This window comes from Morone saxatilis, unplaced genomic scaffold, assembly GCF_004916995.1.
Source record: "Morone saxatilis isolate NCDOM2014 unplaced genomic scaffold, NCSU_SB_2.0 Contig21, whole genome shotgun sequence".
In the NCBI taxonomy this organism is placed as follows: Eukaryota; Metazoa; Chordata; class Actinopteri; family Moronidae; genus Morone; species Morone saxatilis.
In genome coordinates this window covers 12,045,013-12,056,863 of record NW_023339774.1, presented here as the reverse complement: position 1 = coordinate 12,056,863, position 11,851 = coordinate 12,045,013, and the positions used below count along the sequence as shown (strand labels likewise).

The 11,851-nt window shown below is 40.6% G+C and overlaps 1 protein-coding gene across 1 annotated transcript in view; it reads right to left on the bottom strand.

The window, feature by feature from the left end:
* Positions 1-11,851, bottom strand: part of LOC118332495 (WD repeat-containing protein 70) — a gene marked incomplete in the record, with an annotated part of 38,882 nt that overhangs the window by 3,253 nt on the left and 23,778 nt on the right. Inside the window, 6 exon segments of the mRNA XM_035667805.1 lie at positions 1,239-1,355; positions 2,934-3,013; positions 4,196-4,296; positions 10,839-10,977; positions 11,088-11,172; positions 11,572-11,671. Coding sequence (XP_035523698.1) covers positions 1,239-1,355; positions 2,934-3,013; positions 4,196-4,296; positions 10,839-10,977; positions 11,088-11,172; positions 11,572-11,671 — 622 coding nt within the window.

Below are 11,851 nucleotides of genomic sequence, written 5' to 3'. Positions count from 1 at the left end.
ACACATGCATGTGCACACACACAAACACACACAGCTTCCCATACTTAAAACACACACACACGGATTTCCTGCTGCAGTTGGGCGGTGAGGTTGTTTGGGGGATTGAGAGGCACCTCTTTCCATTGCTTGTAAGCAGCGAGCCAACCACCAAACATTACCTTGCACTTATGCAAAGTCATTCTACGCAGAGGATAAACAATATAAAGACAGCCTGTCGTCTAAAAACCACTGGCCTGCTATCAAGAAGTCAGACTTATTTTTATAAAATTGACCAACATTTTCATTTGCAGACTATTTTCTGTCTTTCTCTCAACCTCTGTGGCTACATTTTACATTACTTATATACAATACCATGTAAGTGTCAACAAATCCTAATTTATATCATTTAACTGAGCAGTGTTTTGACCTATAAAGTCTTTATTAGTAGTACTACTTTTTCTGCACTTTTTATACTTACACAATGACCCCCATTCTTAAATTTGGTTACTTTTTGTATAGTCCATATGTAAACCTGTTGACATGTTTTTTTTCAATCTGAGAAAAAAACTGCACTGGGGGATCCATTAGATTGTTCTAAGTACATAGTATTGAAGGAATAAGTGAGTGAAAGTGGGGAAAAAAACAACAAAACACAACAGCAATGAGCCAGCTGGAATACAGTGAAGCAGGAAATGTTGTCTGGCACCTCAGCTTATTGGAACCAAGCTCAAACTGTATTCATGACCAAGCATAGGTGTGGCATTTGTAAAAGTGTGCATTACAGTAAAAAATATAAACAGATGGACCATGGGGCCCAGAGAAAATTCAAAATGCATCATTATGTCCCAGCAGTTAAAAATATGAGGCAACAGCAGGCCACAATGAATCTTTAAGAAGCCAAGTGGGAGGAGCCCTGTAATAGCTCTAGACTTCAGCTGGATTGCGTAATAGCGAACACATCAACAACTGTGGATTTGTACATCTGCCTCAGACAGAATCATGCATTCATCCAGTTGAGAACATGACTAATAAAACGTTTAAACAACAACTGCAGAACTGTAGCTGTACCTCGTTACTATACTAATAACCGTATTTGTTGTGCATTTTTTATTTTTGCTCATTAGTTGTTTCTCATCTCATCTCACTGGGACAATGATTATTCAAGTTTTACTCTTATGTCTATTTACTTTTTTGTTTATTCTGTGAAGTTGATGTTTTACGCTAATGAAAGCAAGAAGGGGAAAAAAAAGGCACTTTACCTGGTCCGGACACAGGAGGCTCGGGCTTGTGGGATTTCTTTGGGTCAAGTCTGTCCTTCTCCAGCTGTTTTCGTGTACTCCGTTGCCGGGCCTCTCTGAACATGGGTAAGGCATGAGCTGGAGACACACAGGGTAAACAAGGATAATCAAGTTGCTTAGGTAACTCAAACTGCAAGATCACAAAACACAGCCGCACAAAAATAAGCAGGCAGGGCACCCGGCAATAAGTTCAGAGTTTGTGGCCCACGTATAGTAGTGCTTCACTAAATGAAGGCAGAAAAGAAAGCTGAAATTTAGCAGTGTTTTCTTATACAAAGTGCAGAAGCAAAGTCTCACTTCCTACTACACCTTGCAGTAGATACGCAGCATTTACGCAATAACACATGCACCTGTTGACCTCTGGCATCCCTACTGTTGTGTCTTTCTGCCATAGTGCGCACCAACATATTCATTACATCCCCCCCATGTTTAGATTCACACAATCACCCTGCAACTCTTCACACTTTTGTGAATACTATCATAATAAAGGACCCCAGCACTTAAATCCATGCGTGTGCATGAGTAAGTGTGAATGAGTGCCCTCAAAAGGTGTGTGAGAAGGAGTTTGTGTGTGTGTGTGAGAGGAGATGTGTGTTTGTGTAATCGAGTGTATTGCTCTGCTCTCATCTCACGGGTTACAAACAGACACTTTGTAAGGGCTAGATAAAGTGATTTTCCATTCAGGAGCCCTGTCGCTGTTCAGTGTTAATTCTTCTCCTCCACGCTACATTAAGCAAAAAGGTTACTGTTAACAGATTCCCTCGCTTTTCTCAATGGGCCATCACTTGCTTCCTGTCCCCTCTAATTTTCCAGTGCCAGGGCATCAAGTGCGTCACTCGCCGCTCATGGCAGTCAAATGCCGGCTTACTTCACACCCTGTTGGCATGGCAATGAAATCACATGATGCATCTGAAAAGGCTGCAGTAGCCCAAACAATAAATGGCGTCTGAATTGGGTCTTAGCAGCCAATCAAGGACGTGGTGTCGGCAGCTGTTCTGTCCCTGTAGGTTCATGACTTCACTCTGGGGGCAAAGGAGCATGAGGCACGCACAAAAGAGATGACAGCCTCGTGTGTTGGTGATATGACAGGATGACATTGGGGGGTGGGGGGTAGTTTGTGTGTGTGTGTGTGCGTACAGTGTGGACCAGCAGGAGATCACGCCAGCAGAGGTGGGAGAGGCGGCTGTCCCTAGCGTGATCCGACTGCAGACCACATGGCTGCCGCGTGGCACAGTGCCCTGCGGCTGTCCGTCCACTCATCCACACCCTACTCCATCAGCTAATGGGCCTGTGAAAGCCCTGAACACTCTCATTCCTCGCAAAGCGCCCGGTATGAGATGGAGTGCGTTTGAATGTTTCTGAGGTCGCATGTAAACAGTGGTTGGTAGTTTTGTTCTTTGTGTCTGAGAAGGAGGATGCTTGGTGCTGTCTCTTGCTGTTAAACCACACAGTGCCTTATCATGTGAAGAGCACTGAGCACAGATGGGTTAGTGGGCTCAAGGTGGATTAAACTGCTGGAGGGCTTCGAGAAAGGCACTTCACTTTAATCTCTTCAGTAATTGTTTACTGATTAGAAGGCGATGTGCGAAACTGCATGCAGTCAAGAGAGCAGGGAATTAAGTTTGTGTTTTCGGATACAGACATGGAAAAACTTACGTGTGATGATGTAATCTTGTGTTAGCGTCTCGGCTTGTTTCTCTTTCCGCTGGCTCTTCACTACACACAACTTAGCTCCTCTGGAAAAGAGTCAGTTTGTTAAAATGATGCTATTTAAATATATCATATAGGAAACACAATATCAAGGATAAGGCCTTGCTTGCTTTACATTCACCTGAAAAGACTTAAACCAGCAATGAATTTGTCGCAACAATTCTTTGCAGCCATTGTATAATATTGCCTCTGTGCTCAATCGGTGTACAGAAAACATAAAAAATATTTTAAAAGAACCATGGATGCAGTGGGTGACAAACAATAAATGATTCAGCTATGGTATTTGGTTTGACTAACACAGACTAGCCTACTAGTTTTCTCACCACTTATCCATTGACTGACATTTTGATTGATACATATGCCTTTCATTGATGTATATGTATTATCTCTATGAAGTACCTGCACATGAGGAGTGCGTATTTTTATTGTTAGTATGTAAGTTAATTGCCCACTTATTAGGTTACTGCCTACAGGAATAGAATATATGTTTCTATGTATTACTATTTTTTACTTTTTACTACTACTATTTATCTTGCTAGTATTTGTTCTTTGGATAATGATGTCTTGATGATCAGTCTCAGCTCGGTGTTATTTGCCGGCAGGTCCCTGGCTTCTATTTAACAGGGTCACACCCACAAATGTCTTACTGTAATGCTTTTCTGCTGCTGCTGTGCAATTCAAATTATTTAAATGATATACTCATTTGTGAGTGCTGACGATTTTATTTACAGTTTCATGATTTTTTGGATACATTATATACACATTAGAGTTTAGCACACCAGGTCTTTCTTTTGCATAACACAGAAATAGATGATGAAATTAAGAAGCAGGAGACATTTGTGCTGGTTAATCGTAATTTCAGGCAACTTGCAACTGCATTTTCAATCTCCAATAGTTAGTTAGTAGTGGACAGACTGGGAAGATGTCTAGTAATGTTAACACTGCTTCGACAAGCTGAGAAGAAAAAACTACACTTACTGTGTTGATTGCAATGACTGAATATGTTATCCATTACAACAGCATGGCCCTTTCGTGCGTTTTTAATTGTTTTTGGTCGACAACAACAACAGTTCTAGGGCATGCCAGAATAAGTTATTTCAGGCTGTAACTGTTAGGATAAATAAATAGTTGGTTTTTGTCTCTTCAGGGGAATTGTCAATAAAAAAAATATATAAAAAAGTGAAATAACGGCAAAAAACTGAACATACCTGTGGCTTCGGACAGGATCATAGTAGACCTTGGCCAGTCCATTCCCAGTTCCCACCATTATCTGGTTAAGTTTTGGGTGCCACAAGCAGCGGATGACACTCTGGAATACACACAGACAGAAACAGTTAATGTTATTTGTACATGAACTGAAGGTGGCACATGTGAGAAGAGCAGGATGTACTTTAAAATAACAACCCAGAGCAGGTTATGGACATCTTTCTCTACTGCGGTTCAGATCACAGAGATGTTTCTGCTTCCCTGCTAACAAAAGGTAACAATCAGATTTTATTGTGAGTGTGTGACCCAGGTTGGTTGTGGTACAGTGGGAATCAGTCCCAGCGTGCTCTGCTGCTCTAGTTGACTATATTTGGTTGTTGGGATGAGGGCTGGATCCTTCAGTCTGTGTGTGACAGATGGCCCAGTGCCAATAGGCAAATGTGACCACATTTATCCAGAGAGGTGTGTGTGTGAGAGAGAGACAGCAAAAGAGGGACAGATAGAGAAATGCACACACAGTTGCTGGATAGTGATGAAGACCCTCTGTTCATTCTGTAAATGTGAGCTGCAGTAGAGAGCCAGAATCCCTGCAGCAGCACCTCCTTTCTTCACACACATTATCAGAGCATCACAACCTTCTGTGGCAACCTATGTGTGAGAGTGTCATCTTTAACACACATCTATATATATATTGTTCAGATGTGTATGTAACGCAGTTGTATGGAATTTCTGAGAGAGAGTTTTATGTGGAACACAGGAAGCAATCTGGTGGGGGGGGGTCTAGGGCCGGGGCGTAGAATGGGGGGTGGGTAGGACTACAACTGGGATGTCCAGATTCTGTGATGGTGAAAGCTGCTTAGCGCCCAGCTGTTCAGCTTCCCACCAGGATACCAGGGGAAGGAGTTTCAATCTCTCTCACACACACACACGCAAGCAGAGGACAGACACGTACGAGGCGAGTACTTGTGTGTACAGAGGAAATGCAAGCATGGCTAGTTGGTGATTTTATTTCACTATTACAATAGAAAAACTATAAAATACATTTTGAAGTGATCATATATTCTATATACAATGAAATTATGTTGCCACATAAATAAATGTACTTAAAAACACAACCATGTTTCATGCAACTATACAACATATGTGTCTATAGCATATACAACCTTGTGTCTAAAGTGAATTAAAATCATTCACAATCTTCTTACATTTTACACAAGCCTCATTCATACATACAGACATACATACATATCTACACTATCAGGCCAACCGCTCAGTGTTGTTCAGCTCTCGGGACAGATGAGGGTTAATCTGCTCAACCAGATCATGAGCCAGCTGTAATTGATCGAAAGATCTGGAAAATGCTTTAAACAGGATGTGCTTAACATGAGCCTCGCATATTCCATTTACACAATGGTAGATCAATGATAACATGTATAAATAGATAAATGGCTTAAGCACAAACGACATGGTTGCTCTGAGGAAAACGCACTGTATTATCGGTTCATTTAACAAATAATTCTGAAGTGTAAAAAATATGCTGTATTAGTCCTGAGCTCAACACTTATGAAAACATGTATCAACATGTGTGTATCGTGAAACAATTGAAGTCTACCCACTATGGATGTGCTTCAGTGTAAATGTGTAATGGGTTATAAATTTCCCCGTCAGGGTTGCTAAAGCAACCCGGACAGTCCCTACATGCGAGGCAAGGCAGAGATGACAGTTAGGAATTCTGTTACACTCCACAGGTACCGTCAAAGCTCAAGGAATTCACCCAATACACAGTACAGCGACACAACATAGAACAAATCAGGCAGTAAAACCAAAATGAAAGTGTCAACACAGCCAGGTGACTGCAGTACAGTCAAGTTCAGAAAACAACCACTTCAGACCCAAACAAATCATTCTGTCAACAGTGAAACAAGTCAAACATAAAGAGCAGAGCAGCCAAAAACAGACCAGCTCAGTGGGGCCCACCCCAGCTGGATCCACTGAGAAGCCCACAGCCAAGCATAGCTCAGTCCAGTCCAACAGTAAGACTGCTTTCCAGATATTCAGAGCAGCGTGTTTACACTCTAGGAAACCCTGTTTACGCTTCACGTCCACCAAATTACATCACATCATGAAGGAGGAAACTTTAATCAGTCAGTTCTTCAGTAGCAGCCGTCTATGTCCCATCAGATTAAAATACCAAACGCTGATCAGGGATAAATAAGACAACAGCCACTCGCCCAAAATCTATGCTGATTATGAACTAAAGTTATGCAGCACTAATGGGACACAGTCACAGCTGTGTTCCTCGTTTAGTCTCTGGTGAGTGGATCCAAATGTGCACTGACTACTCTGACGGACTCAGCTACACAGGCCAGCTGAATGCAGTAGGGGGAAAAGGAGAACTTGAGACTTAGCACCTCAGCTACACACTGAGTGGGCACACGTCCGAGAAGTCTGTAATTAGTATGAACTGCCTTACTGGAAGAACTGGCTTTTACATATGCAAGATTTGCTTGGTAAGATGCACAAGAAAGAACAGAGTTAAGCCCTCCTTTCTACCTTTCAAGCTTGGCTGCTCTTACTGAGGATGAAAGACCGACCATTGGTATCAAAGGTCTAATTGAAAAGCTTGGCACAGGGGGCAGTTCACTGTTTAAGAGCCATCAAGCATGGGATGGTAGGTGTAGCTAGTAAAGGTGGCACAGTTTTCCATCTACAGTTTTTTAATACAGAAATCAGTGCTCTTAATTTTTTATTTACGAATCTATGCTCACAGATCTGATTTGGATCATTCTTCTATGTGTAAAATATTAAGGCTATAAGTACACAAACAACTTTGTCACTATAAGTGAAGTTGAGATAATAATATTACCAATATTAATTTTAAGTTTGTACAAATGCAGTACTTTTCTAGGCTTTTTACCATGTTATGAATGACAGTGACTAAGAACCCATACGTAATGTTGATGAGTCACATCTGGCCGATACCCAACACATTTAATAAGGTCATTATTGGCACCGATAGCAATCTGGTGTATCAAATTGGTCTTACACCATTTTTATGCTTTTATTACATAGCAATAGTATTGAGATGACGGGAAAGGAGACACAAAATACAAAGCACCAGAAGATACACGCAAGTTAAAACATGAATACATACAGTACTGCATGAGGGCCGCAGGTTTAAGTTAGTCTCCATTTGAAATCCAGCCAAAAGCTCAGTGCTTTGATAGTCAGCAGGGTCTCACCTGGTTTCTGCCCCTTTTGATGGACTACAATAAGCTTAAGAGTGTCTGACGTATACCAAATGGGCCTAAAACAGCCTCCGCTCCCAAGCACACCCCAGAATCCAGGTCTGGGGTTATGAAGACTGTTTAGTTAGAAATGATTGGTGGCCCTTCCTTTCACTCGCCTGCCTGGTATGCCACTTTATAAAGACTGCACTTAAATTCTCGGGCCATCCAAGAAGCAGACGGCTGATGTAAACATAGTAAATAGCACATTCATCAGGTTCACTGAGTGCATGTCAACCAGAAATAACTGATCTGTTGCAAAACTAAATTTCAATGCATCAAAATTAATTTTTTTAAAGGCTACCAATGCAATTTGGCGTGGGCAATAGTAACAGTCAGACTGGTAGAGTAGTGGTCAGTGGGTTGGAAGGAGGGGCTGAGATCCAGAGGATGAATTTCATGACAACTATCAAATATGGACATGCAGTAAAATACATTAAAAGGCAGCAATTCAAAAATGTCAGACATCAAAATGGTCTAGGGGTAGGCAATCAAGCGGTTATCCCTTACCCCCTAAAACTCTCTACTCTCTACTCTCTACATGTCCATTTGTCCAGTGTATGTAAAAATGGCAAAAAAATAAACTGAAATGAAATGCAATTTTGCAATATTACAATAACTGATCTCAGTTATACAAGAACAATTAATGGCCACGGAATTTTCTAAATTCTGACTTTTGAATAATAAATGGTAGCCTGATTCGTGCCTCTGTGTTCTGGCGCCACCCATGAGCCCACCCCACACAACAGGGTGACGCACAAACCGTAGCTTTTATGTAAATGGAAGCAATTAAATGAAGTTATATGACTCGAAGAAACTGCTCAAATATGTGAATGGCTTCAAAGCATATTTCCAAAGACTATGACTGAAGTACTTTAATCATCACCATATAAATTTTGAGAGGTTAGTACAATTAACACAAATAAAACGTTTGCCAAGGCAATTGGCAGCCTGTACCCATCTTTAGCCTGCATTGTTTTTCGTGGCACTGGTTAGGATTATGTGGGAAATCTGCTGGATTTCTGTTCAGCACAAATGGTGATCAGACAGGAAGAGGTTTTGCCATCCTTTCCAGTAACACTGAACTTATGCTTTCAGAGTTTCTCACAATGGTAGATGGCGGAACGAGTGAAAGGCCAATGGAAAAATCACTTCCAAATGTTCGTCAGTAAAGAAGTGAAAGACAAGACGAACGTCCATTGAGTGAAGCATAGGAGCAGGAGGAGGGTTGTTAAGTTCTAAACAGACTCTTTGACCCAAAGTATCTGAGGACTTTTCTTTGATGCTGCCTATAGCGATATCGTCACCACAGTGAAGTGGGTGCAAATGTTACAGCTGATTCTGTTTATAAAGGTTTATGCAGGAAGACCTCAAATACAACATATGTTGATGACCACTGCTCGTTGTAAATGACTGACATCCTCACATGTGGATTATGTGGACATCACCTACCTTCTTTGAGTGACACTATTTATACTGAACATTCAAAAGTCATAAGTATTTTAACTGGAGTGCACTAAAGTAAATACTGCCACCAGACAGGAACTATCTAGAGATGACAGTAGTCATCTACACAACATCTATAAAATGCTGTTTTAATGTTTAAAAAACACGTAGTGTATCATTACTATGAGACAGAGATCTTTGTTTTTCCGAATTAAGGAATACAGTATACCAAGGTATTGACAGTGAGTATATTTATATAAAAAATTCTATTCTTAGCGCTTTTAGTCATCAAAGCCAACACAGAAGTCCTTCAATTTTATTTTAATGCAGCATCATTCTTTATTCCAACTTCAGACAACTGCACTGACAGGCTCGTGTGCAGCTCACGCTCAGCTTAGAATTCAACAGCGATCCTTTCATATAAATTGGCAGCTTGAATAACTCTAAAAAGTCAGATTTAGATAAGGAAATGACAATAAATCAAAAAAATGAATAAACTTTTTTATTCAATTAAAGTTAAAATCTCAAATAAAATGGGTCACCCAAGACATGGACTGCCCTCCCTGCCTCTCAGTTACTGCAACTGTGCAGCGGGGTGTGCACTTTGTGTCGATGTTGTGCCAAAGTTTGCAAGCTAACAGCAGCTGGCTGGCAAGACAGGGGGATGCACAGACACACAAACCCAGCTTTTGTTTCTTTCCCCCCCTCTCTCAAACATGTTCACTCAGTGGCCCATGTGAAAGTGTCATGTCTTAGCCAGGAAGACCAAGTTAGAAGCCATTAGCCTCTGTCAGACCTCACTGTTATGACTACAGATACACAGTGCCAGATCTGTTGAAACGGAGAGACAGAGGAGGAGTAGGAGCAGGAAGCAACAAAAAAACTTTTCTACTGAAGACAGCACCTCTGCCCTTCATTTCAGCACCCATGGCTGGTTGCCTTCACCAAATGGATTTCTGAGAAAGCAGGATTAGTATAAAGTACATTGTATGCTAACGTGTTTGACAGCGTAGTCTGTCTCATGTGAATGGAACATGTGAATAATTTAATTTCAAATGTAAATCAAAGGCAATACATATAAAAGCGTCTATAGCTGTTCTGCCAAAGCTTTGTGGGAATGACTTGCAGTAAGAAAAGGTCACATTACTCTCCTTTCTCCAAACTTGTCTCTAACTATTTTTTTAAACTTTCCTCCTTCGCCGTCACTCCCCTCCATAACTCTTCTCATCTTCCTCTGTATTTTCCCCCAAATACTGTCAACTTTACCGTCAATCTTTCATCCAGTGTGAAGATGGAGCAAATATGTATTCTGCTATGCTGCTGAGATATGACTAGCGTCAGAGACACAGTGATTTAAAGGGAAAATGTCTGATCACTGCCAGAAGATTGACGTCATTCCAATGACATTATAGGTGATTTTTGTAGACATGAGTTTCCAGCATTACTGTTCCATAATTATACATAACAGACTGCTGACTGCACAATTCTGAATCTCTATCTAAATTCCTGTGGACTGTTAAATATTAGCCGTTAGAAATAATAAATACCGACTCAAATAAATAATAGGCTGAAGGTCTAATCTATTGGAATAATCTTTGTTGGGTATGAAATTAAATACATCTCAACATCAGGCCAATTAGATCTGTTCTGCTGTCACAATTAAGTCTGTTGGTGCTATAAACAAATAAAAACATTTTACGGCTGCTGTTTTTTTCAGCCCAGACTACTTATGTGGAGGAGAAATGACACGCACATTGGTTTCATTAAGTTCCATCGTGGATTCATTAAGTTTCTTTTCCACTGTGCATCATTTTGGGTCATTTTGGTTTGTAAACAACATATCATATCAACCAGCTGAAAAACATCTTACAATGAGAGCAGTTGTGGTTGTGGAGATTGCGGCAAAACTTACTGCGTTGGTGACCTCTATTTCATAGACCTTCTGAAAGGAAGCCCGGTCAAAGAAAACCAACTTTCCATTTCCCTCGTCTTTCTTCACTGAGGTCCCCGTTACAACAAGCTTGTCGTCAGGGCTAAAACAGCAGTCAGTCCTTATAGGGAAAATTACACACATACAATCTCATCAGTTCATAACCCACACACATAATCTACAGATCATCTCAGATTTTAATTTATTAAGATGATAGGTAAAAATTCTCACATTGTAAAGTAGTTGGTCAGTCCAGTAGCTACATTCACAGGCTTCCTGAAGTTGCGTATGTCCCACATCTTTAGAGTATCATCACCTAGAAAATAGATGGAGACATTAAATAAACTGTAAATTGTGAGATTTACTTTACAGAAAACGGAACTGTCTAAGAAGTAAATACTGCCTTTTCTGGCCTATACAACATGGCCATAAGAGTTATTTTTCATTTACATTACAGAAATATGTTTTGTGAAGGACTCTTGCGCAGAGTTATTCCTGTTTGTCTTTGTGTTAAAACGCATGTTTCTGTGTATAAATCTCTTCTGAGTCTTGTGGTCCCTGTTTATTTGCACATTTAAAAAGAGACTATGTTTTTGCTGAAACATTTTGGATCAGTGATCAAGCACCTAAACACAGGAGGCTCTCTTTGAATGTAACTTCAATGTGTGAATCTGCTGGCTGTGCACTTTGGAGTATAATGGGTTTTTTTTTTTACCTCCACGTGAAGCGAGAGTCCTGCCATCATAGGAGAAGGAGAGACAGGAGGTGTCTGATCCTGGAATGTGTGCTTGACGACAGTGGAACTTTGTATGGACCTAAAAAGAAAAAGAAAACAATGCATTGACCACATAGATTTACAGACTCCGCTCCAGTTTATAGTTTAGTAGTGATGTGTAACACAAGCTTCAGACTCGGGTCCTATATAAAGCGAGGTATTAACCTATGACCTAAAGACTGGCATGAATAGGTATAAATAAAGGTTGCGTTTCCATTTC